The sequence below is a fragment of the Triturus cristatus genome, chromosome 11 (assembly GCF_964204655.1).
Source record: "Triturus cristatus chromosome 11, aTriCri1.1, whole genome shotgun sequence".
NCBI classification, from domain to species: domain Eukaryota; kingdom Metazoa; phylum Chordata; class Amphibia; order Caudata; family Salamandridae; genus Triturus; species Triturus cristatus.
The window spans coordinates 214184164-214211483 of NC_140594.1; the positions used below are offsets into that span (position 1 = coordinate 214184164).

Genomic DNA, 27320 nt, shown 5'->3' on the forward strand with positions numbered 1-27320 from the left:
CATTCACCAGGACGGCGGTCCCAAGACCGCCAACATCTAAATAAGGCCCTAAGTCTTTTATTAAATAAGTATACCAAGGGGGAGGGAGTCTAAACACACAAAACAATCACACTAATGTTACTTACTTTGTCAAGTTCTTCTACAAATGTGTGCCCATGATCAACACAAAATTCTCTGGCGAGACTGGAAAATAAATATACAAATAAAAGAAAGCAGATAATTAGCTGAAGCTTTTAGTTGTGTCCATGTGCATTGAAATGTTAGATAATTACTCTGCAAAATTTATAAATTACCATTGCACAAAAAAATAGCTGATGTCAAATAACCATTAGGAAAAGATAACACAGGTGTTATAATGCTTTAAGTTGTCAGTTGATATTCTTGCAGTGCTTGCGTTGGTATAATTACATAACTAGCCAAACAGTGACCTTAAGGAATATCATTTCAAGATCAGACACAAAGTTGTTTGAATTGGTATGCACTAATTAGTTTTCATGATGAATTCGAACATGTCAAAATCATGAGTTCACCTAGAGGTATCTAAGGGTTCTTTGCGTCACATTTAGCAGAAAAATAAATAACTTGTCAATATCGGTATTGATATTGACAGGATCAGGAGTTAACTCACGATAAACTCACAAGAGAATCAAATCACTAACTGATAAAGGCATTTGTGCTCGGTTATTTTGTAGCAGGATAAGAAAAATACATTATATTGCAGATTTATTATATCAATTCAGCACAGTAGGAATGTAAACCGCAAACAAATTGATACAAAAATTAAAACATGAAAAATTAGACCGAGCACCAAGAAAGCAATCAATATATCAGAAAGTAAAGTACCACTTTAAAATGAATTTAAAAACACCATTAATTGAGCTAATGCCCATGATTAACCATGCCTAAACAGTGTGTGTCCAAACTGGCTGCTTTGACTTAAAGTAGCTGAAATGAATCAGAGGGGTCCTGGTCTTTCTTAGGAGTTGGTGAAGGACAAGATGAGAGTAACTCTTGAAGGGGGATCAGATCGCACTGCTCACTTGCTGGCTTCACAGAGAAGATTCCTAACACTGAACTCTGCGACATTCCGGTGCAATCATTGGTTCTCTATCACTGCACTAGTCCTGAGAATTGAACAATAAGATTAGCTAGTCATCCATCAGATACCTCAATTAACTTTTATATAGACCAAAAAAATCCATCTACGACGATCTAATGAAGAGTTCAAAGCGAATGGTTTGATCGCCTTGCTAAATGCCAGAAGAGAATTACAGTTCATGTGAAATAAAACCACATACTCTAAAAGGCTTGCTAGAGAGAAGATTTTTCGGTTGCAAAAATAATATGCAACAGGCCTGCTTTGTCTTTATTAAACAGGTGATGGAGATTGTGTGTTCCTTAACTTTTTTCTTTACCACTTAAAGGCAATTTAGTAAGTCCTAAGTGACTGCAGGAAACACATTTCTCCCTTACTTTTGCATGGCTAACAAGACAGGTGAATGGAGGCCTTTTGGCTGGAAGCACTGGAGCTGGCATTCATAATTTGGTTTCCATGCATGTCAAAGCGGGTATAATCAACCCTGCAGAGCCCATAATTTGAGGTGCAAAAAGTCCTGAAGCAACTATTTCGCTTTTCTGGAAGTGAGTAGACTTGGGAAGAACTTAGACTCTAGTCTCACCTAAAACATATAAAAATGTGCCTTGCAAACTCACATGATAGTCACTGACTATAGGGGAACCTTAGATGCAGATGGATTATTTACAACTTTAAAAATTCTCTACTGGGTACATGTCACTTCCCCAAGATCCTGTACCCCTTTGTGGGAACAAAGGTTCTCACATAGTGTGAGAAGCTGTGCCATCTTGCCCTTATCTTTTGACTCTGGTAATTCCCCATCATTGGCCATGCCTTCCCATCAGTGCCTCAGATTTAGATTATTACACTTCCTGTTTGAACCAGGAGGTTGTATTGTTTGAACTTCTGAAAGCGCTCTTGTGGCTGGGAACAGGGCTATTAATTACCCCTTTCCCTCAAGGATAAGACTTTGTAGGAAGCCCTGAGGATTTAACCTGATTTAAGAGAAGAGGAGTCTGTACTGTATTCCACTTGGCACAGATCTGCCCTTTGTAAGTAGGACAAAGAGCAAGGTCCATCTTCTTGAGGACTCTGCGTAAAGCATCTCAGAGACTTGAGCCACCAGGATCTTTATGGAGAGCGATTATGCTGTCTATTCCTATGCAGACTTCCCGATTATGGCTGCGCAGTAAGAATTTCTTTAGCACAAGTCTCACTGCTCTTAACAGGACCACTTTTATGCAAAGAGACTGTTGATTTTAAAGGCCGCTTGTTGCATGCTCTTGAACATAACCGCCCAAATCTTTCAGAGAGACATCCGTTGTTAGATGAAATTGAGGATCTTGAGCATGTCTATTCTGTCCTGCACAAAGATGTTATCTTCCTGCATCCACCGTAGGAATGCTTTTCTCCTAAATGGAATACATTTTAATGGGATCATCCCAATCACTGGAGAGTTGCTGCCCCTGAAGGCTCAAATTATTCTTGAAGAGGACGCATCTGCAGTCGACGTTGAGGATCTAAAAGGATGTATGAAGACATTCTGCCAAGAAGAAATTTGGACTTGTGAGCGGAGATCTGGATTCCTGAATAGATATCTTGAGCTACAGTCATAGGTTATGACACATTCCAGTAAAGGTAACACTCCCAAAGTATTTGTTTATATCCATGCTCCAAGAAGCAATATAGTCTTGGCATGAAACAAACTATTTTTTACCGTACTTAGTGCCAACCTGAGTTAATGAAACCGGTAGAATGTATAGTGAATTACATCATTCAGTACCTGTTTTGTGGGTGCCTTTATGAGCCATTTGTCCAAGTGTGGGAAGGGTCATTATCGAAGATGGAGGTTCACTGCCACTAACGTTAGGCATTTTCTAAAGACTCATGGAGTTTATTTCAGGGCAAACATCAAGGTTTTGAATTTAAGGGGTGGGCTGTTGACTATGGACCTGAGAGGCTTACAGTGCAGAAAATGAATGGGTATTTGCTAGCATGTCATGCAAGTCCATAGTTGCTAGGTAATTGTACCCTTAGTGGATTAAGGATGTCAAATAATATCTATTGACCCAAGAGTATCCCTTCTGGAGTTCAAACGCCTACACAAGGGGCAGGGGTGTTACATGCCACACCTATGCACCACTCCTATGGGAGTGGGGGAAAGGAAAGAAGCTCTTTTTTATAGAACCCTCACCCACTAATAGTGGTATGCTTCCTCAAAGGATTCACCCCGACTCCGAAAGGTCAGTGTGGTCTCAACCATTTTCCAGGGAGCTCTCATGAAGATAGTTAAATAGAGGGAGTAACTTTCAATATGCAAATTCCTCATCCACTCCTGAGGTATCCCTTTATTAGTGGGGTGGATGGGAAAGGTTCAAATATATTTTACTTAGGGGTTTTAGGATACAATGGTCCTATGACCCTAAATCACCAACATGTTTCAGCCCTATACTCGTGGCCTAAGAAGGTCCTGGCCTTTCTTCAGGGTGGGTTTGTAATCATATCGCTCCCTCAATGACGTATTTTATGTGTTTTTGTGTGGCAAGCAAATACACTCATTGCATGCACAGGCAGTGTAATACTTGTGACTCTGGGTTGTTACCATCATGTGATTTATCTTACATAACATGCACATCTCTCCTCCTTGCGTGCCTAGTCACATGCTTGCAAATGTGCACATTTTTATTTCACTCATTGGTGTCAGTTTCATTTCATATACATGCATCTCAACTGGTGTCTCATTTAGGTTATTGTGAGTTACACTGTGATAGTGCACCACAATCTGAAGTGAAAACCACTCATACCTCTCAAACCTTCTGCGAATTTGAATAAGATGGATGGCCCTGTAATCAAACCATAAAACAAAGGGTATTTAAACACTTTTCTCAAGAATTTACCAAAACCATCAAAGGTATCTGGAAAAAACCCCAGTCTACATCAAATAAAAATGATATGTTATTGAGGTTGAAGGGCATAAAGCAAAGGTTGAGCAACACGAGGCACTTCATCAAGAGTCCCAACCCACTGCGTGACCTACTTGGCTGTGCTCCCCTGCTTGTGGCCGGTTAGTTCAGGTTAGCAACAATTATTCATTATCCCCAGGGCCCAGCTGTAATCAGCTGGTTTCAGAGTAATTGGATGTTTGGAGGCACTGTACGACTTGTTTAATAAGGGCATGGCTTACAGAGGAGTTGGCAAATGTGATTCGGGATCTTTGTGCTCAGACTCAAGACGAGTGGTTGAGTGACAACTCCAATAAAAACTGGAGAGGGAGACGTAAACAACAAAAAGGAAGTTTCTTCAACCCAGCATACCATCACCCCAAATGATGTTTTGTTATATGGCCGTTAGGAACATTGTCGACATTGCTAAGTTAGAATGAGCTTTGCAGCCATGATATTGCTTTTGCGCAAGTTACTACATGCTCTTTATTTTGCAAGACTCTGTTTATGCCTTTCACATGAGAACTGTCTGCTTTTCACATTTTCTGCTTTGTTTTCCTGGAGTTTAGTCTGATCACGATGTGCAAGATCGATAAACAATGCCCCTTGTTATTCTGTTCTGGTCAGTCCCTAGCACCTAGACAAAACATGCTAAACACAGCTGCACTGCTGGAGACTACTGCTTTGATCTTAGGATGTTGTTTAAGCAAGCACTTGGAAGAGTTTGTAACCTCACTATTGAAAGCAAACAATTTTTCTATGGGAATATTAATGTATCTTTGTCACATTTCTCCAACTGTAACACCCATAATGTTGTATATGCAATCACTTTCCCATGTAACTTCATTTATATTGGGCAGACGACACAGAAAATCAGAATTCGAGTCTGCCAGCACCGGAGCAGAATACGGTGCCGAACGGCAAATGCACCCTTGGTTGAACACTTTGCAAACCTAGGGCACACGGAGGATGACTTGAAGTGGCAAGTAATCAATGTGGTTCATCCACCGCCTTGCAGCTCTGACATCAGCAGTATCCTGAATAAGGAGGAACTAAAATGGATTTTACGGACTAATATTCTCCATACTGGACTAAACTGTGTGAAGTATTGGACAAATCTGATTTATTACTTTCATGGACATTGGAGTACACACATAATGAACATGTAATTTTCAGGGGTCCAATTGCCCCCGGTTTTCTGACATACAACTGGATGCTGCACTGCTGGAGACTCGCGGTTTGATATTACGGGGATGCATGTTGTTTAAGCAAGCACTTGGAGAGAGCCCTTTCCATGGAGAAGAGCTATGCTGTTCCTATGATGTAAACCTTCCATCTGGGCTTTATGACATGGGGTCTGCTGACAAACCCCAGAGATCTTCTTTTATGTAATATACAGCCTCATGCATCAAGCCAAAATCCAGTCGGTAAAATACCGATTAGCTAATAGCTCCCGGTATTGAGTTAAAAATACCCAATCCCAATGCATCAACCCGAATACTAAAATCGCTATTTAAGGAATCCTTAAATAGCGATTCCTTAAATTGCGATTGCATTTAAGGAATCCCAAATTGAGATTCCTTAATTTAAGGAATCTCAATTTGGGATTCCTTAAATGCAATGCATGAAAGTTAAAAAATTTGCGAATTCGCTAATAGGGGGAGCAAATTACCATGAAGATGAACTGCATGGTAATTTGCTAAAAGTTTGAAAAATGCACTTTTGTGCATTTTTCAAAGTTTCATGTTGCGCACACACATGTCCTTAGAGCATGTGTGTGTGCAACATATGTGCACATATCAATTTCAGGGGTGCAATAGGGTGTCATTTTGACACCCTTGCACCCTTGAAATTGCATGAGCAATTTGCGAGAACCTACTGGTATTCGTTATTTGCTCATGCAATCTCCAATTCATTCCTATGGGCCTGGAGGCCCATAGGAATGATTGGGATGGCATTCCTTAATTGCTACTCGCAATTTGCTAGTAGCAATTAAGGAAAGTTAAGGAATCGCTATTTGAATAGCGATTCCTACATGCATAGCCTTTTGCTATTCCTTATTAGCGAATCCTTATTTTTCGCTAATAAGGAATCGCAAATGCCAATGTTGATGCATATGCCCCAAACTTCTTCCAGTTAAGGGGAGGGTGGTTAGGCCTTATAGTCCTTTTCCTACTGTCTGTATATAATGAAAGCCACCTTCATATTCTATGGAATTGTAACAATGCTAATTGTTCGGAGTTTATGTATTTTGCTGCTGGTAGTGACTCGTATACTGCATCATAGTGCACGATAGTTAAAATAAATATTTTAAACTATTACAGTGACACTGCTAATTCTTATTGTGGGCAAGTACCATTGAGCAAGCGAAAGGGTATGTCTTGCTACCGCGATTCCGGAGAGAGTCGGGAGTGTTGTGTTCTGTGTTGTCTAATCATTTGTAGCTTCGTGATTTTGGAGGAGAACGAATGAGACACTATAGCTAGTTGGTTTTGGGATGGGTTGGTACACCCCTATAAACAGGAGGTCCTGTTTTCCTGCGCATAGATCTGTGTAGGTGCAGAATCCCCGCAACATGGCGCCACCAACAGTGGGTCTGGTTCTTATCTGCGAGACTCTTGAGTAGTGCTTGTCCTTGTCCACAAACACTCACTTCTGTTTCCGGAGACAGCGGTGATGGTGTAGCCTCCTATATGGTGACATATTATAGGTTTTGCAAGCTTGAATTTTAAAAGCTCTTGTTTTCTTTGAACCCTTTGTTGCGCTGCCACGCATAGGTTGTTACTATCTCTTATTCATTATGGCGGTTGCCATAACAGCTCCTTACCGTGCACCGCTCAGGGCTTACTTAAATCAATATGGAGTACCGGATGCAGGTGTTGAGCTTATCTTTGTTGTAGAGGCGGATCCAGCTTTCCGCTTTGAGGTATTTTATTCTTGGGTCACCTTTCCGGCAATCGATGGAACAGAAAATTTGTTTCACGAGTATACTGCCACCGCGACTTGGCAGGAAAATAGAATATATTGAGTTTCCGCTCACAGTTTGGCAACACCAAATATGGTTAAATGGCGCCCTTCCTCACCCAATAACGTCCTAATAATGAATTCCCTCATTGGCTTGCTGAAAAATTTGGACAAATCGAGGCTGTTTTTCCCCAATACCACTCCTGTAGAGAAACCCGGGATCTTAACCATAAGTTTGCCTAAAGACTTAGTTCCCGAATTAACTGATTGTAACACTTGGGGTAAAGATGTTTGCAGCGGTATATTTGCAGTTTTACGGCACCTTCTCCAAGACCGTACTCCCTTGCGTGATAAAACTTGTTCAGGATGAGCACGGAGCCGAAGCGGCTCTGGAATTGGGAATGAGACTGGTGGGGGTGTTCGACATGGTTGCTGATATGATCCTTGCTAATGTTAAGGGTGATGCTCTAAGCTTACAGGTGGCTCACCGCTTGGAGGCTGTGGCAGACACAGACAAGCCGCATAAATTACCGAAGATTATTGCAAAAGCTTATAAAACCATAGGCCGCAATAGTCTGGGAGTTAAGCCTTTTACTCAAACGCAGACACAATCTTAAACGCAACAAAAAGCCCAGTCTGATAAAGACGGGTGCCCTTTCTTTCCTAAAAAGAACTGGAAAAATAAGAAATCGGGGCAGTAACAACAGAAGCAAGGTTCGCGTGCTGGTTCACCGACACCCGAGTTTTCTGAGCGTACTTCTGACTAGCGCGACCGCTTGAAAATTAAGACTCCTGATAGATTTCAAGTGCCTGATCGGCGCTCTCCTCGTTCTTTACAGGACAGGACACATCGGACTCTCAAGTCGGTGGTGGGGAACGCCAGGATCGTGGCAAAGGTTTGGCCACACAACAGGGACGGGATCATCCGCGACAGTATGACGTTCAAGCCTAACAAGAGGATCTGCCTTGTTTTAGACCCCCGTATCAGAAAAAGAAAGTTGCCGTATTAACAGCGAAATATGCCTCAGACGGTGAGAACACGACTTCTAGATTGGATTTGGGCGGTGACTCTGCTAAACAGCGCAGTGGGGGTTACCATAGTGAGGGAGGCACTGCGTCCTTGTCTGGAGGCGACAGCAACTGATACATTCATTACAGTAGAAACTGCAGATACCCGGGTTGCCCCACCGGCTAGACTATGAGATAGTCTTCCAAATTGAAGGTGATATACAGCGTCCAATCAGAGCGGTTTTCTAGAAAAATCTTACTTCCTCCTACGACATTTTGTTGGCAGAGGCAGACTGGCCTCCATCCTTTGTGCTAGCCGCTTCGAGAGGGGAGGACGTGATACTTCCGAGTTTTTCGCGTTACATCCCGGAGGAGCATGCATTGGCTTTCATAGCTGAGAGGGCTTTGGCCCTTGCCCCAGCGGTGTACCGTAATCAGATAGGCTAGGATATTGAATCACCGGCACAGGAGATACCTGAACGATCTATGCCACAGCCGCAACCGCAATATCCAATCAAACGTGAAGCTAAGGCCCACGTTTGTGACATTCTAACAATGTTGGAGTATCAAGGAGTGATTGAATCCTGTATAAATAATCCTCTTTTTCCGGTAACAAAACCGGACGGTTCATATCGCATTGTATTGGATTACCAAAATTTGAATAGACATTGCCGCACTTTTGCAGTACAAAACACACACAGCTCTGTGCTAGTGAACAACCTTGTTCAGACAAAATACAAAACTTCGTTGGACATTTCCAATGGTTACTACAGTCATAATCTGGCTCCTGAGAGCCGTGACTTGACAGCATTTACAGCTGTCGGAAATCAGAAAAAATGTACGCGTTTGCCTATGGGGTATAGAAAAAGCCCCGGGGCATTTGCTGCACGTGTTGTGTCTTTCTTGTACAACATAGATCCAGATACGTCTCGTAAGTTGATGACATTTATCTGATGGACGACGAACTTGTGCCGCATCTTGTCTGAGTCGACCGCATCATTTTATAGTTTGCCGACTATGGGTACAAGTTAAATTTTGCAAAAATCACACATCACTCATTTGGCAGTGCTCTTTTTGGGCTATGAGCTCAATAATGAAGGTAGGGGGTTAGCCCCCCCCACTTCCTGGAGAAATGTGCACAATTGCAACCTCCCTCTACGCTGAACAAACTTCAGTCTTTGCTGGAATTTTTTTATTTTGGGAGGACTTACATTCCCAACTATGCCCAGCGTATCAAACCGCTTCATGCATTGATACAATCAACATATTCTTCTGCCACCTGGCTTCCGGAACATACCACTATCCTACAATCTTTGCAATCTGACATGCTTGCAACTAACTACTTGTTCATGGGTTGTAACACCACGAACCTGGAGATGCGTATACTCCAAAGGAGGGTGGGTTTCACTTACTTGACATTCAGTGAGGGGGACACGGTATCTATTGCATACAAATCACATTTGTACACTGCTGCTGATATGCGTTTTTCGAATGTTGACAAAATTTTGACAGCGGTCCAGATGGCGATTCTGAAAGAACGCTCACTGGCACAATGTAAACGCATTCTTATTGTCACGCCCTTCCCTGCTTTGGAGGCAGTGAATAAGGCAAGTGTACCCAACTCTGAGGCACTACATCCCCGTTGGATACAATGGGCTACTTCTTTGATATCATCTGATGTCATGTTTATCTTTGACCCTGCACTTCAGACCCAGGAGTTTTTACAGCGTGAACATGTTCATCCTCCACCCATCGTTGCCTCCTTTAGATGAGTACAACTGTATCATTTATACCGATGGCACGACTCAACTGGCCACCGGCTCTAAACACGCTTATTTGGCGGCTTGCGCTATTGTGGCTGGTTCGATTGTCAATGGAGAATTTAAGTCTTCCATAGTGCATACTCAGGCACTAGGGGACAGCACAATTGGCAGAGCTGCGTGTCCTTGTTCTGGCCCTGGAGTCTGCCGACCCTAATGTGAATACTCTCATTGTATGGGATTCTTATTACTGTGTTCAATCTTTTAATGACAGCTTATTCTTTTGGTCTCAAAATGACTATCGAGACTCTAAAGGCAGCGCAATTAAGCATAAAACGATTTGGGTTTGAGTGGCAGACCTTAAACAACGTCTGCCCCTCACACAAGTTATACATACTCCTGGCCTGAAGCGTGTGGGAGGACATGCTCTTGGTAATTTTTTGTCTGACGAAGCAGCCAAATCTGCAGTAGCCACGTGTTCCGGAGCAGCTGTTACAAGGTCCATGACTAAAATAGAAAATTATTGTCAAGAACTCACTAGTAGCCGTTCTTACCTCCTCCCCTAAGAAAAGAAGAAGCAAAATGATCCCTCGTTCCAGGTTTGGAGGAGCGCTACAGCACTTGTGGATCCTAATGCAGAAATTGCTTCTCTTGATTGCTGAAACCGGCTTTAAGGAAATCCAAGATGGCAGCAGCCCTCGAGTGAAATCTGAGCGCTCTAGTCTCTGGGCAAAGGTCTCGAGCCCAAGCGAATCTCTAGCGCGAGCTCCCTACGAGCCGCGCACTTCAACTGAAGTTCTCAGTCGAGAGCAACGTTTGATTCCTGTTCCTGCTCTGAAGAGATTTTCCGCTTTGCCTTCCTCATGATTTTATCTCCCGCTTTAGCGGAAGGATGTGCACATCGGGAACGCAGTTCCCAGTAATTATTTTAGAGTTCTTGAATCTTGTTTTCCCTGAGAGAAGTTCTCGTCAGGATTGAGAAGGTCTTTGAAGTTCGAAGTATTTCCCCGAGGAGAGTATCGTTTCCAGGACTACAATTCTACCAGCAATAAGTAAGACGAAATTAGTCATTGTGAGAACTAGACTCCGCAGGAACTGTATCCTTTGAAGTATACTTGAACAGTTGTCCAGCTATTTCCATTCTAGTTGGAGAGACTTCTGGTTATTATCGTTTTTGGTGGATTCTGGATTTATTAAAGACAAGTATCATCACAGTAAGAGAGGGGCAAGTCTGCAGCGTTACTCAGGTAGCTACCAGTGTTCTAGAGGGTAGATGGAGGAGTGTTAGTTAGGCAATGTGAATTGAGGCATAAGTTGTTTCTTTCATCCTCTGCAGGTCCAGCCCGATTACTTCACAAGTCTATAAACAGATGAGGGAAATTCCATTCGAAGATTCCTAACAGAAGGAGTTGGGCAGTTCCTAAACGTGCAGCCAGTCTCTCTTTTCTTATCCCATTCCCCTTTCCCCCCCGTGAGTGTCCAGTTCAGAAATCTGATTTGGCAACCGTGTCGGGGATTTGGGAGCTATCATCTGCTTCTGTGGAAAATTCTGGCACAAGGTAAGAGATCTGACAGATTGAAGTGCCGCTTATTCCACCCAGGCAGGATGGCAGAGGGATTGGATGTTAATGCCTTAGCATCCCTAATTGAAAACATGCAGCAACAATTGACCTTAGTGTTAGAGGAAAATAAGGAATTAAAGGAAGGTATAAAAAGATCTCAGGTTGAAAATCAACAGCTCTTACAGAAGTTAAATATCTATACCCCCGGGTCCTCATCTCAGACTAGAGAACCTGAAAGAAAAGATTTCCCTAGCCCCAACTCCGAAATAACTACTCAAGTCATACATTCCATTTCCCCCATAATTCCTTTAGCCCCTCCAGAACGCTTTAATGGGGACCCTCAAAAGGCGCAAATCTTTCTAACCCAATGCTCGTTACACTTCCTTTGTAGACCAATAATTTTTGCTGAAGACCAGTCCAAAACAGCGTTTGTATTGTCCTACTTGAGTGGTGACGCAGCCTCTTGGTCCATGCCCATTGTCTCCCGTAATGATCCTGTGCTGTACAACTTTAAAGATTTCAAAAGAGAATTCCTCCGGATCTTCGACCGTCGAGCCATTTCTCAAGCAACAGATAACGAGTTACTTGATTTAAGACAAGGGAATCGAGATCTAATCTCCTATTTGGCCCAATTCAATAAATTGATTGTTGAGACTGAATGGCCAGAAGCCAAAAGAGCTGCAATTTTCTACAGAGGCTTGAAGGAAGAATTAAAGGACGCCCTGGCTCAAATTCCGGATAGACCCACGGAAGTTTCCAAGTTAATAGATTTAGTATTACAAATAGACCAAAGGTTATTTGAAAGAAGATCAGAACGAAAAAGGGAATTTAAACCCATTCCTCCAAGATTCGATCGGGGCAAAACCGAAAATGCCAAGACTCCTGATTTACACTCTCCTGAAGAACCCATGCAGATTGGAAGTGTCCGAGGGCCTCTTTCCAAGGAAGAAAAGGAAAAGAGAAGATCTGGAAATTTATGTTTGTATTGTGGCCAGTCGGGGCATTTTGTGAAGGAATGTCCTAAAAAACCAAAGACTAATAATCCGTTAAAAGAGAAGCTCCATCAGTGAAAAGAGTTGCCCTGATGGATGATCAAACTAAGTCGACTCTTGGATATCAACACCTGGCAAACACCCTACAATCAGCTTCTCCACATCTTATAGTACCATTTGATTTGAGTTTTGAAGCAAACGAAATTAAAGATGTTTCGGTGATGATAGATTCTGGGGCTACGGGCAACTTTTGCGACATACAATATGCCAAGAGAATTGGAATGAATTTTGTTAAGAAGAAAATCGCTGAACCAGTCCGGGCAGTGGACGGTACCAACTTGACTTCAGGTCCAATCACATGTGAAACTGAATTGGTGGAATTAAGGCATAATCAGGGGCATCTTGAAAAAATTTCTTTCAATCTTATAGATGCTCCCCAGTTCCAGCTGATCCTAGGTTTACCATGGCTTACCGAGCACAATCCTGAAATAAATTGGGAGACCAGAACTGTGAAACTTAATTCGAACTACTGCCACCAGCATTGTTTTACTCTTTCTGAAGCACAACCTCAGACGTCTCCAGTCAAGTCTTTAGCCACCAAACCGAATGTAATTGGAGCTATTGAAACCGTAACCTTTCCAGGAGTTTATGAGGATTTAAAGGCTGTATTTGACAAGTCTAAGGCTGAAAAACTCCCTCCACACAGGTCATATGATTGCAAGATCGAATTGGAACCTGGAGCAAATCTGCCATGTAGCAGAATTTACGCTCTCACGGAGAAAGAGAATCAGTTTTTGAAGGAATACTTAGACCAATATTTGGCTAATGGCTTCATTCGTCCCTCTCAATCTCCAGTTTCCTCTCCTTTATTCTTCGTTCCTAAAAAAAAGAATGCTGAGTTAAGAACGTGCATCGACTATAGGGCATTGAATCAAGTTACGGTAAAGAACAGATATCCCTTACCACTTATTTCTGTGCTTCTAGACCAGGTGAAAGAAGCAAAAATCTTCACGAAATTAGATCTTCGTGGAGCTTATCATTTAATCAGGGTTGCTGAGGGAGATGAGTGGAAGACTGCCTTCCGGACTAGATACGGGTTATTCGAATACCAAGTAATGCCCTATGGGTTATGCAATGCCCCAGCCGCATTTCAACATTTTGTCAACGACATCCTGAGAGAATACCTTGATCGCATCGCTGGTCTACATAGATGACATTCTGATTTTCTCCAAGAATCTACAGGAACATGTACAACATGTTCGAGCAATTCTTCAACGGTTATTAGAAAATAATATGTACGTGAAGCTTGAAAAATGCGCCTTTCATGAAAAGGAGGTGGAGTTCTTGGGATTCGTTTTATCTGTAAAAGGAATCTCCATGGATACTGCTAAGATTCAGGCAATTTTGGATTTGCCCTCCCCCAAGAATGTAAAGGAAGTCCAAAGTTCGTTGAATGGCGCCATTATTTGCTGGGCGCTCGGCATGTGGTTACAGTATTTACTGACCATAAAAATCTTCAATTCTTGAAATCAGCGAAAACCCTCACTGCTAGACAATTAAGATGGTCGCTTTTTTTTGCTGATTTCAACTTCACGATCACTTACCGGCCGGGGGCCGCTAACGGAAAGGCTGATGCCTTATCCAGATTGGGAACAGTTTCTAAAATAGAGGAAACCCAGAAGAAACCTATCATACCTGCTGAAAAATTGATATGTGTTCTACAATTTTCTGAAATAAAAAAAAAAATTAGAGAATCTATGTCTGATGAAGAAATTCAGAATTGGGCAAAGGAGGACGAAGAAAGAACTGTGATCGACAATCTTCCCTATGTGAAAGAGACTTTGTATCTGCCTACAGAAGAAATTCGAGAGTCTGCACTGCAAGCTTGTCATGATGATCCTTTAGCTGGGCACAAAGGAATCTTAAAGACTACAGAATTGCTAAAAAGATATTTCTGGTGGCCCACCATGATTCCTCAAGTGAGACAATACATTCGCTCTTGTGACAAATGCATCAGGGGAAAATCCAATAGACAAGCTCCTGAGGGAAAACTCCAACCCCTCCCCATAGCTCCTCATCCTTGGCACACTGTCACGATGGACCTTATAGTAGATTTGCCAACTAGTCAAGGCTTCGACACCATTTTGGTATTTGTAGACACCTTTTCCAAAATGAGTCATTTTATCCCTTTAAAGAAGCTCCCCACAGCTCCCCAGTTGGCCAAACTATTTTCTCAACACATAGTTCGAGCACATGGAATTCCAGTAGTTGTAATTTCTGACCGTGGTACCCAGTTTGTCTCTCATTTCTGGAGGGCCTTCATGCAGGAGTTGGGAATTGATTCCCGATTCTCGACAAGCTATCATCCAGAAACTGATGGTCAGACGGAAAGGGTAAATCAAGCAATTGAACAATATCTTCGTCTGTACCTTCTAGATCAAGAAGGTGAATGGCCAGACCTCATTTGGACAGCCGAATTCGCATATAACAATGCTGTTCATGCTTCCACGGGGTTTTCTCCATTTTATTTGAACTCTGGAAGACATCCAAATATAATTTTGGGAAGGTCAGAAAATAAGGTCCCGGCAGTTAAAGGTCTTAAAGATAAGATCCATGAAACTTACCAATCTGCCAGAAAAAATTTAAACTTAGCAAAAGAGACTTACAAGAAGTATGCTGATCAAAAAAGAAGGTCGAATCCAAATTATTCTAAGGGAGAATTGGTCTGGTTATCCACTAGACATTTACATCTCAAGGGAAACAGGAAGTTCTCACCTAGATTTCTAGGCCCTTTTAAGATCAACAAGATTATCAATCCAGTGACAGTTAAACTTACCTTACCTCCTCAAATGAAAATTCATCCGGTATTTCATGTCTCTCTCCTAAAAAAGAGTCCAACTAATTTCAGACTAACTACCCCACCAAATCCAGTCACTATAGATTCACATCCAGAATACGAAGTTAAAAGAATCTTAGACTCAAGAGTTAAGAGAGGAAAATTGCCTTATCTCATAGACTGGAAAGGTTATGGCCCAGAAGAAAGATCCTGGGAATCAGCAGATAATGTACACGCAGCTAGATTAGTGAAACAATTTCATGACACTCACCCTAACAAGCCAAGGTTGGTAGGACGATCTTTAGAGGGAGGTACTGTCAAGAACTCACTAGTAGCCGTTCTTACCTCCTCCCCTAAGAAAAGAAGAAGCAAAATGATCCCTCGTTCCAGGTTTGGAGGAGCGCTACAGCCCTTGTGGATCCTAATGCAGAAATTGCTTCTCTTGATTGCTGAAACCGGCTTTAAGGAAATCCAAGATGGCGGCAGCCCTCGAGTGAAATCTGAGCGCTCTAGTCTCTGGGCAAAGGTCTCGAGCCCAAGCGAAGCTCTAGCACGAGCTCCCTACGAGCCGCGCACTTCAACTGAAGTTCTCGGTCGAGAGCAACGTTTGATTCCTGTTCCTGCTCTGAAGAGATTTTCCGCTTTGCCTTCCTCATGATTTTATCTCCCGCTTTAGCGGAAGGATGTGCACATCGGGAACGCAGTTCCCAGTAATTATTTTAGAGTTCTTGAATCTTGTTTTCCCTGAGAGAAGTTCTCGTCAGGATTGAGAAGGTCTTTGAAGTTCGAAGTATTTCCCCGAGGAGAGTATCGTTTCCAGGACTACAATTCTACCAGCAATAAGTAAGACAAAATTAGTCATTGCGAGAACTAGACTCCACAGGAACTGTATCCTTTGAAGTATACTTGAACAGTTGTCCAGCTATTTCCATTCTAGTTGGAGAGACTTCTGGTTATTATCGTTTTTGGTGGATTCTGGATTTATTAAAGACAAGTATCATCACAGTAAGAGAGGGGCAAGTCTGAAGCGTTACTCAGGTAGCTACCAGTGTTCTAGAGGGTAGATGGAGGAGTGTTAGTTAGGCAATGTGATTGGAGGCATAAGTGGTTTCTTTCATCCTCTGCAGGTCCAGCCCGATTACTTCACAAGTCTATGAACAGATGAGGGAAATTCCATTCGAAGATTCCTAACAGAAGGAGTTGGGCAGTTCCTAAACATGCAGCCAGTCTCTCTTTTCTTATCCCATTCCCCTTTCCCCCCCGTGAGTGTCAAGTTCAGAAATCTGATTTGGCAACCGCGTCGGGATTTGGGAGCTATCATCTGCTTCTGTGGAAAATTCTGGCACAAGGTAAGAGATCTGACAATTATATTTTGGCAGCGGTAGCTGCTGCAAGGGAAGGGACTGCTTATCCTCAGGGTTTCTCTTCTAAATACTCTTTATCATATATCTCCCGAACAGGTTCCTTATGCTGAGGTTCCATCTGTTGGGGATCGGCTGATTCCCACCATGGACCGCAGACTTGTTTTGATCAAAGCCGCACACAAGGTCATGGCTCCTTCTGGAGTGTCGGCGACAGTCTCGATTTTACAGCAACGTTATTGGTGGCGTGGATTATATAAACAAACCCATAATTATGTACTTTGAGGCATTTGTCAACAAATTAAACCGTCTACCGTTACACTCCCACCACAAACACAGCTATGTATTTCTAATCAACCATTTGGCTATGTACATCTTGATCACTGCAGTCTATTCTCTTCTGATACTGTGTATAAATATATATTTGTTGCAGTTGATTCGTGCACTAGATTCCTTTGGGTTTGGCCACACCGCAGTGCCGACGCTCAAAATGTCATCAGAGATTTGCATGTCTTTGTCGGGATGTTTGCCTGTGGCACCTTCCATTCAGACCAAGTTCCAGCGTTCGCCTCTAAGGCGTACAAGCTGCAATGAAGTCAATGGGGGTGCTGGTGCAGTTTTTGTCTCCATATAGGTCTGAGGGCAATTCCATTGTGGAACGAAAGAATCAGGATTTAAAGCAATCTTTGACAGCTGGTGTCTAGGTACTGGCAGGAACTGGCTGGCCCATTTGTATGGTGTTCAATGTGCACTCAATATTCTCCCTAGAAGTTCTCTGGGTGCGCAGACCCCATACAAAATGCTCTTTGGCATTAAGAGGTTTGTACCAGACCTTGATGGTCTAGACGTTGTGGCGGCGGCCGCAACCTTTGACGTAGATCATCATTCTATTGTGTTACAGGATCTACAAAAGACCTGCGACAGCTATGCAACTGAAAATGTACCCCCTTTCAATGATTCCGGTTGCCTGCTGGCTTCCTAAAATTGGAGATCTGGTACGAGAACAAAAGCTAGAGAAAGCTAAAGAACAAAATAGAATTTGGTCCCTCTTATCGTGCACTAGTTCCAGTACTTGGATTGAAGGGTACTCGTACAGTCATGTTACCACCTTTAACTGGTCGCAAAGACATCAGATACATCTCAGTGGACAATGTCAAGTTACACCGTCTGGCCGATTCTGAATAGTGGAACGCCTGCAGTTTCGTGCAACGCTATTTCTTTGAATCCGGTACCCACTCTACGACTAAAGCCCACACTGGTGAGGGTGAGATGGAAACTGCTATTGACCTTTTGCCTGTTCTGCCTCTATCTTCTTCCACCGCACATGTCGAGTATACGTATCCCACAGATGAGTCCCAAAGAGAAGTGCTGAGCAGTCCTCAACATTATGCTGATGCAACCCACCTACCTCTAATACCGATGGGTGCAAGCAGTTATTTTGGGGACCATGCCTGCTTCTCTTATGACTCGCCCTCCTCGTCTTCCAGTTTAACAAGTCCACCGACTAAGTTAAATGTTTTCATCTCTTGGTTCAAAGAGACATACCTGGTCCCCCCCATGGACCTACATCTTGTTGGTGCTTATCCCGATTTTCCTCTTCATGACAATTGGATTTGTGACTGTATTTTGTTTTACTCATTAATGGTGATTATTTGCCAGAATGCTCTGCTGTGATCTTGGTCGTTGGAATTCTGGCCCCACACACATCGTTCCATATCATGAAACGTGATCAGACTCTTGTGAATATTTCAGCTTTCCCGATTGCAGATGGCATAATTTGGGATGAAGTAGCTTTCGAAATTCTCGGCCCGACGGAGGTGCTCAGGGTGCCATATGTGTTTTGCGTCTCATTAGGAGATGTGGTAACACGGGACATACATTCTGATGATTGGGATGTGCAAGCAGTACATTCATTGTTTTCTGACTTAAAGTATTATGCTGCTTTTGATGCTGAGGATTTATATATAAATTCTGCCAATTTATTCTGTTATCAACACTATGGGCATCATTTCTTGAATAAAACTAACACGTTAAGACCTGTTTTTAATTGTACTCAATGGGAACATTGTCCTACTCCCGTACAAGGGAGTTCTAAAACTCTTAGAGATAAGTTCACATGTTTTACAGATTATGACACGTCTAATCCGGATCCCTATTTCTTTAAACTACAATGATCATCTCAATCCAAATTTATCTTGATCCATTCTAAATTGATTTACTTCAACTCTTTTAGGGCTAAATTAGCCACACAGGGTTATGATCACTGGAAAGAGACCATTCATTCTTTCCTTAGCGGACTAGGACTATTGGCATGATCACACAAATTATACGATATGTTACAGGCTTTGTTTAGAAACAACACCTTCAATGTCTTTGAAATTGATTAATCCGGAAGGTTGGTGTGGCAAACTAATTCAAATGCATGTCAATTGCGTTTTTATAATGGAACACCTGGTTGCACACAGACTAGAACGGATCCTCGTTATCCACATTCACTCTGTGATCTGTGACCATATGAATGAGCTGATCTTGGGTCTACTTAACCCCAAACTGTCTCTGGCAGTATGCGTCCAATGCTAGCATTCAACGATCACTCGTAAACCGTGAATACCTTATCCCAAGTTAAAATATACACAAACTCCCATCGTCGAACTCCACTGTATGACTGTTTCAGTGGAACCATGTATATATACACACCATAAGTCACTATTTATTAATGTATTGCCCATCATCATTTCTGCCAAAGGTATATCGGGATATGCCCTTACCCGATTGTAGTGGAATAACTGTCACTTGTGGTTAGTAGATAGGTTGGTACACACCTATACACCGAGGTCCTGTTTTCCTGCGCATAGTTCTGTGTAGGTGCAGAATCCCTGAAACAGTTTTGGCCAGGACATTATGGACCTCAACCACATCCAGGGACACCACAGCCCCAACATATGCCGTCCTTTCAGTAGAACTAGTGCATTTTAGGAAGAGGCAGCAGGAGAGGAAGACAAGGAGGAAGGAAGATCCAGTAGGACAATGAGGAGGCAGAAGGTGTGAGCACTCGGAGCCAGACACATGACCAACAACAACCAGGCCTGAGCGGCCTATGAGCATGGCAGTAAATCTCACTGAGGAGAACCTTTCGACAGGGACTGTTTTGTCCCTACAATGCACTTTGATAAATTCAAGATGCGGTGCAAATTGGCAGAGTTCTTCAGAAAGATATGAGTTAAGGTTTTCTCCCAGAACAGTCCATTTATGGAAGCAGATGTTGGACACACCAATCTGAGAAAGAGGTCTAAATTCAATCTGCCATATTCCACAATACACCCTGAAGTGTGGGCTTTTGAAGAGGTGGTCATAAACTAAACCCGAGAAAAGACACTTTTTTTTAACATGATCAAGAAGGAAAACATGGCCTTGGACACCCTCAGCAAGAAGAATCATCTGGTTATTAAACTGACAGATAAAGGGGGTGCCATTGTTATACAAAGAAAAGACGAATACGGAGAGGCATCTGATCCTCCGGAGTGATGAAAGGAACCATGTGAACCTCCAGACTGATCTGACGAGTTGTCTATAGGAGGCAATTAAAAAACTAGTAGAATAGGCAACGGACAATGGGTGGATTACCAAAAATGAACAAGACTTTATCACTACTGAACATAGGATGCCCCAGTTCTATACACTTCCAAAGTGTTACAAGGGCATGATGCCCCCACCAGGCAGACCTATAGAGTCAGGTATAGGTTCTGTGTTTGAATCACTGGTGCAATATACTGATTGGGTCTCGATACCCCTCGTAACACACCTGCTGAACCTACTAAAAGAGGAAGAATATGACCCTACAACAGAAACTCTGATATGCCTTGATGGTGAGGCGCTCTATATAAGTATCCCGCAGGGATAGAACCTGTGAGTGATTAACAACCCTGCTGCTAGAACAGGAATGGACTTGGGCTGCCCCAGTCCAGTGGATAATGAAACTGGCAGAATTGGCATGGATAGAGACTTTTTTCGCCTTTGAAGACTGGATCTATTTACAGCGTCATGGGACTTCCATGGGAAGCACTTTTGCTCCAGGCATTGCCTGCCTCTACATGAGCTGATTCAAAAAAGAGAACATCTGGACCAACGATCCATTTAGTGACTGGATACGTCTGTGGCGGTGATACATCGACAACATCCTGGTCATTTGGCATGGGGATGACATCACCATTTAACTTTTTAATGTGTGGCTTAATAAAAGACACCCATTCCTGAACATTACAATGACAACCAATAGATCCCGGGTGTCCTTTACAGATGTCAAAATCACGGCAAAAGACGGGAAGTCCAGTAGCTCGCTGTACACCAAACCATTGACCGCAACAGTCTGTTACACTGTAACAGTGCCCACCCCCATGCTCTTAGAGAGAATTTTCCAGTGGGCCAATTTCTACAAATCAGACAAAACTGTTCCGATCTACAAGAACAAATCCAAGAAATGCACTAGGAAACTGAAGGAAAGAGAATATTCAGAAAGTATTATTGCCAAGGAACAGAAGAGAGCACAAAATGTCCCTAGAGATGCCCTTCTGGAGACCAACATGAAGCAGGACAACAATTCCCTCAGTTTTCTTAGTACCTTTAACTCCTCTTCCAACATCACAAAAAGGATCATAAATAAACACTGGTGTATCCTCACTTCCAACCAGCTGACCTTCAACCAACCACATTCAAAAGGAATAGACGTCTAAGAGATTGACTGGTACACAACAATACATGGCAGAATAATTCTGAACACCAAACCACTCTATGGGACCTTCCTCTGGTTATGGGATATTTCCCTTGTGGAATTTGCTAGGTATGCCCCCTAACAACACAACCCTAAACAATTGATCTCGGATTCCCCACTCCCAGGGAGCAGAGGGTACAAACAAACTGCAACAGCAATATTAGTATATATGTCATTACCTGCCCATGTGGCCTTCGCTACATAGGAATAACAACTAGAAAAATCAAAATCTGCATAAGCGAACAAAGAAGCACCATCAGATGCAGAAAAGGATCAATGAGACTGACAGCACACTTCCTAGAGAAAAACCATAGCGACAAAGACTTAAGTTGGTCTAATATCGAGAAACTCACTGCTCGAACGGCGATCAACAACAAACAAAGGAGCAAAGATAGGTCTACAAATTGTAAACACACAAACAGGAACTTAACAATGAAATACCATGGGATCACCTCAACACCCGCTAGTACCATTACACTTTATAATTACTCAGCATCCCCCTGGTGTTACATTTTTATCATTATAGTGGGTACTCCATTCCATGAGAAATAGAAACGCGCTAGCCTTTTATCGTGCAAGCAACTGGACCACATCCTGGTTTAACCTCATAAAAATAACATCTGAATACCACAGTGGACTTTCCTCAGGAACACACACCGAGTTGGCATGTATCGACCTGTGCCTTGAAATACATACAAAATGTTTAGGGAGCACACTAAACCAGTTCGCACACTACCAAAAGGTACTCTATCCTACCCATTTTTAGACATAATCGGAGATAATTTCTCTGTATCCAAAAAGCAGGAGCACGTCTATTCACAGGCCCACTGTTGGAGGAGCTAGGGTAGAAGGGACCAGAATGTTTACACTTCATTCGTTTTCTGCCTTTTTTTGTATTTACACACAATGGTTTTAAAGTAAAAATCCTTTTGAATGAAGGGCAACATCCACTCTTTTATCTTTGGGTGAAGGGAGAATACATCTCCCATGATTTCTGGCTCACCGCTGGCATTTTCACATGCTGCCCTTAGACAATAAAACACACAAACATGGCATTATACTTTTACTCCCCATTCGTATTCCACTTTTTTGTTAAATTAAACACCCTGTTCTTAAGATGAACACCTATCAAAATGACAGGCTATGCCACTTTGATCGCAGCATAGCTTGTTTTACTTTCGGGCAAAGGGAGACTACATCTCCCACGATTCCTGGGCTGGCAGGCGCATCCTCACATGCCGACCCTGGAAGGTGTCAGGAGAACGTGCCGTGCCAGAAGTTTGCATTGCTCTTCACGGCAATGGCGTAAACCGGGGCATATTCTTCCTGCTCACTGCACAACTCAGCCGATTTCGATGGGGCCCGCAGATTATGAATACTCATTGATAACCTAAGCTAACCTGCCACAAGCAGGGGAGCAGAGCACAGTAGGTCATGCAGTGGGTTGGGACTCTCGATAAAGTAAGTGACTTGTGTTGATTAATATTTGTGTCATGCCCTTAACTTCAACAGCATATCCTTTTTATTTGATGTAGATTGTGGTTTTTCCAGATCCCTTAGATGGCTTTGCGAAGGTCTTGACAAAAGTGTTTATTCACCCTTCTTTTATGGTTTGACTACAGGGCCACCCACTCTTGCCCCAGGTGGGGACTGTTTTCTCCAGCACATTCGGTGAGTGATTACTGCGATAGCGTAAAAATCTGGATTTTATTGTAGAAGGACATTTCCATGTGTATGCAGGCTTCCCAATCAAACCACTAGTCGTGGTCACGTATGATGGTTTAAGCATTTTGAGAGCACCTTACTCCAATTCGCAGAAGTTTTGCGAGGTATGAGTGCTTTTAACTTCTGATCTAAGTAAAAGATGGAACTGTGGTGCACGATCACGGCGTCACTCACAATAACCTGAATGAGACGGCAGTTTAGATGCATGTATATGGAAAGAAACAGACACAAATGAGTGAAATAAAAATGCGCACATTTGCAAGCATGTGAATAGGAGTGTAAGGAGGGGAGATGTGCGGGCAACAACGCTAAGTGGCAAGTATTACACTGCCTGTGCATGCGTTGAGTGTATTTGCATGTCGCACAAAAACACATGAAATACGTCACTGGGTGAGCGAAACGATTACAAACCCATCCTGATGAAAGCCCAGGAGCTTCTTAGGCCTTGAGTATAGGGCTGCAACATCTTGGTGACTTAGGGTCAAAGAACAATTGCATCTTAAAACCCCTACACAAGATATATTTTAACCTTTCTCATCCACTCCACTAATAAAAGGATACCTCAGGAGTGGATGAGGAATTTTTATCTTTAAAATTTCGCCCCTATTTAACTATCTTCATAAGAGCTTCCTGGAACATGGTCGAGCCTACCCTGACCTTTAGGAGTCAGGGTGAACCTGATGATGGAACATGCCACTATGTGGGTGAGGGTTATATGTAGGCTTTCCTGTTTTCAATTTCTATTTTTGGTAAATTCTAGTGGGGGGTTTTCAGTCTGATCCAGTTATTTCAATACCTTAAAAAACACAGTGGTTTTCAGTGGTTACTCATTTTCGCGCCATAAAAAACTAGCAGAAACAGTGTTTTTCCAGTGTTTATGGAACGTTTTGCTTTTATTATTGCTTGCTTTCTGCACTGATGCATGGTATATAGACAGTGTATGTACAGTGTCTGTGAGGTCCCAATACATTTTTACAAATCAACTTATTGTAGAAAACCATACAATATTTCTTCAGTGAGTCTTTGGTCATGCGCGCTCTTTTTCCTTCCCATGTAAACTTTTATTTGAGGAAAGGCCCTCTCAACATTGGCACTTGCGACGGGCAACGCTAAAACAGCCAGTACACAATTTGCTAATTCTGGCCACTGACGTAGCTTTCCATGCCAACACCGGTGCACTTGAAGATTTCGATTTTCTGGGACAGGTTCTGCAACATATGCGTTGAATTGGGCGCATTTGCCCTCAGAGTTATTAAAAAGGTCAAATTTGAAGCAGTACTTTTCAAAGTCCAGAGAAAATTCCCCTTCTCAGAAGGGATCTAGCACTTGTGCAGAGTACCACAGTGAGGCTTCATTGACTTCAAATGCCATAGTTGGTGAAGTTACATTTCTATGCATCATTGCAATCCATTTCTCATGCATTGTAAAATAAACATTCCTGAATTGCTCCTCAACATTTCTTTGTTTACCAAGTGGCAATCATTTTAACAGAGAACATGTTGCAGTGACAGTCACTAAAAGTGTCGCCCAGCCTACTCTCAAGGAGATGTTTCACGTCTACACCATTGGAGATGCTGAACTAGGTGTAAAGAAATAAATATAAAGATACACAAGTACATGGAATGTATATATGCCTAAGGAAGGTAAAATATCTTCTCGGTCGTTTGTTCACTGGGGGCACAGAGAGACTGTGCCTACAAGATTAAGCATACTATCTAGTTTAGAAATGAGTGTGGGTGTAGAACTGTCGGTGCAGAAAATCAGCCAGTTACTGGGGTCAAAATATCTCACATGGCGAGCAGCAATGCCAACCCAGAACCAAGTAGGGAAACAAAGACTCAGTAATGCTGCAGATGCGCCAGTGATGGACAGTCGGCATCTGCTGAAACAGGAGTGTCCATCATCGGTTGAGAAAGCCCAAATTAGTCATATCTTCAGGACATCCGCATAAAGTTACATAAAAAAAATGAAACTTATTAAACTACTGAATAGTAGTCCGGAAAATGTGCTATGAAACTGGTCATTGGACATTCTTGTGCCAAGAAATACCTTACTAGCAATGCTCTATGACAAGATAAGGTTTGCTTTTGTCAATATCAAGAAAGCATGTAGAGGCATTCTAGGAGGCATTAGATTTTGATTTGGAAACACAAACAATGAAGGTGGCTAATCACTCCACAGGCCACTACATTGAGAAGTGAAAATTCAAGGGATCGAAGTTAATATATCTCCAGGTAAAAACCTGAAAATAATACATTTTATTTCTTGGCAATATTTAAGAACGCATGTTAATCAAAAAATCTGGATAACAGAAAGAATAGTGGGATACTAAAAATAAAGGAAGAGGTGTCGTATACGAATCCAATATATGCCTCATGATTATCAGGCTAAACATCAGACCAAAACTGACAAAAACTAAAAGAGATGTATGTGTTGTGGTTAACCTGAAACAAGAAAGCGCCTCAAAAGAGAACACGTTCTCTGTTATAGTGGGGTTTAGCCCTGAGGGGTGGGGGCCAAGATTTGAAAATCAGAAGAGGCACAACACAGTTTAAAGTTCAGAATGTGCACATTTTTATTCAGAACGAGGGCTGGTTCCAATTTACCATAAAAATCACAAAACTGGTTATGTTGGCACTTAGAATATGAATGATAATGCACATGTGGGCAGCTGCAGGAACAATTGGTGAGGAATGCTCCAAAAGGGGGTGTAGGTCACTCCGGGCAGAGTCAGACTCTTCTCTCCAGATACAAAGAAGCCCCTCCAGAACTCGGCATGTAAACAGCTCATGAAGCACCAACCTGAGCTCCCGCACACATACAGACTACCCAGAGTCAGCTTTAGCGCTGATGGCGGGTCGGCTTTAGCGCTGGTGGCGTCCGGTGAGAGAATCATTCCTGGGGGCCCCACACCACCTGAATGCTTTTCTCACTACAACCGGGCGTAGGTGCCCCTCATCTCTCCAATCATACGTTTTTACTAAACACAGCGCCCCCTTCCTGAGGTCGGCGCCCCCTCCACAGGTCCTACCCCAGTGCGGCTGCACAAGTTGCATTTACCTAAAGCCGACCCGGAGACTACCTGAGCACCCCAGCCAAGGCTGCACTGTTTATCAAGGAACAGAAAAACAAACAATGTAAATACCACAAAAAGAGCAGGTGCCAGGCAGCTGGGGAGATTCTGTTGCCTAATACTTCCCAGAACGATATGTCCCTTTCGCAACTTATGAAATCAACTGAATGTGGAGGGTGATTGCATAAGTCTCAATGCAATTCGGAGCTAAACCTGGTTACAATGAGATTGGCAGTAGGACTGACCCATCTGTGCAGTATGAGCTCCTTCTCTTCTGCAGGGATTCTGAAATGCTGAATTAAATGCATTTTCAATTTGACAGCCTTTTCATAAACATAGGAGGGCTGTACTATGTGCAACAGACATGTACTTTCCACAATCTTCAATATTTGGTTCACAGACACACCCCCCTCCTGCCCCCCCCTCCATTGAGGGTCGGATTGAGGGATAGGCCGGTGGTTTTTTTAGGGCCTCAGTCAATCAGCCTACAGAACGGGGGAGGGAGGAGTAGTACAGCAGTGTCAGTTGGGCCATCTTCACCTCAGTCACACTCTCCCCTCCATCTGAACCAGGCTGGGGGCCAGGTGTTCCTTGGGCCATTCACATCTCGGTCCCCCATGTGTCACACCAGCCCAGCAGCAGTGTTGCCCCTTCCCCGCCAGGCCACCACATGCAGGCCGTGGTGGGTGGGGGAGGAAGAAGTATGCATGGGCCTCGCTGTGGGCCAGGTATTCTCACCACGGCCCCAGTGTCTTTTAGGCCTTGGTGGAGGGGGTGTGCCTTTGTTTAGCCCTCGCTGTGTGATCGACAGGGCAGTTCAGTTAATCTCCCACTGGCTTGTCTTTGTAAAAACAAGAGATTTTTCTATTCTTTTGCTATTCCTAAGGGTTGTTGGACAGAATATTTGTGTAATAACAGTGTGCACCACAATGTTTCATGATCCACAATTCCTGAGAAATGTTGTTTTTAAGACACTGGCTACTTTGGCCTAGATCAGGGGTAAAATAAACAAGCACTGGCATAGCCAATAGGTCTCGCCTTTGGGACCTTATAAGTACTGTTATAAGCAATGTTTTTAAAGTATGTGGTAGAACACCATACTGTACTGAATAGTTAAGTCACTGACAGGAGGCCTGCCGTGGCTGTACCGAGGCAGGCACAGACAGACTGGGTTGACTGTGCTGTGGCAGGTTGCGGCGCCTTGTGTGTAACCTGACACGCACACCTACAAACAGATTGTGCTATGTGTGGGTT

General features: G+C 42.9%; 1 protein-coding gene across 2 annotated transcripts in view; it reads right to left on the reverse strand.

Annotated features, from left to right (window-relative positions):
- Nucleotides 1-27320, reverse strand: part of MMAB (metabolism of cobalamin associated B) — a 153178-nt gene that overhangs the window by 79303 nt on the left and 46555 nt on the right. The window contains exons 4-5 of one of the 2 annotated variants that reach the window (XM_085633465.1): nt 3880-3918; nt 126-183 (exon numbers count right to left, since the gene is read on the reverse strand). In XM_085633465.1, the coding sequence (XP_085489591.1) occupies nt 126-183; nt 3880-3918 (97 nt within the window). The remainder of the gene's footprint in view (nt 1-125; nt 184-3879; nt 3919-27320) is intronic. The other variant, XM_085633466.1, reaches the window with a different exon arrangement.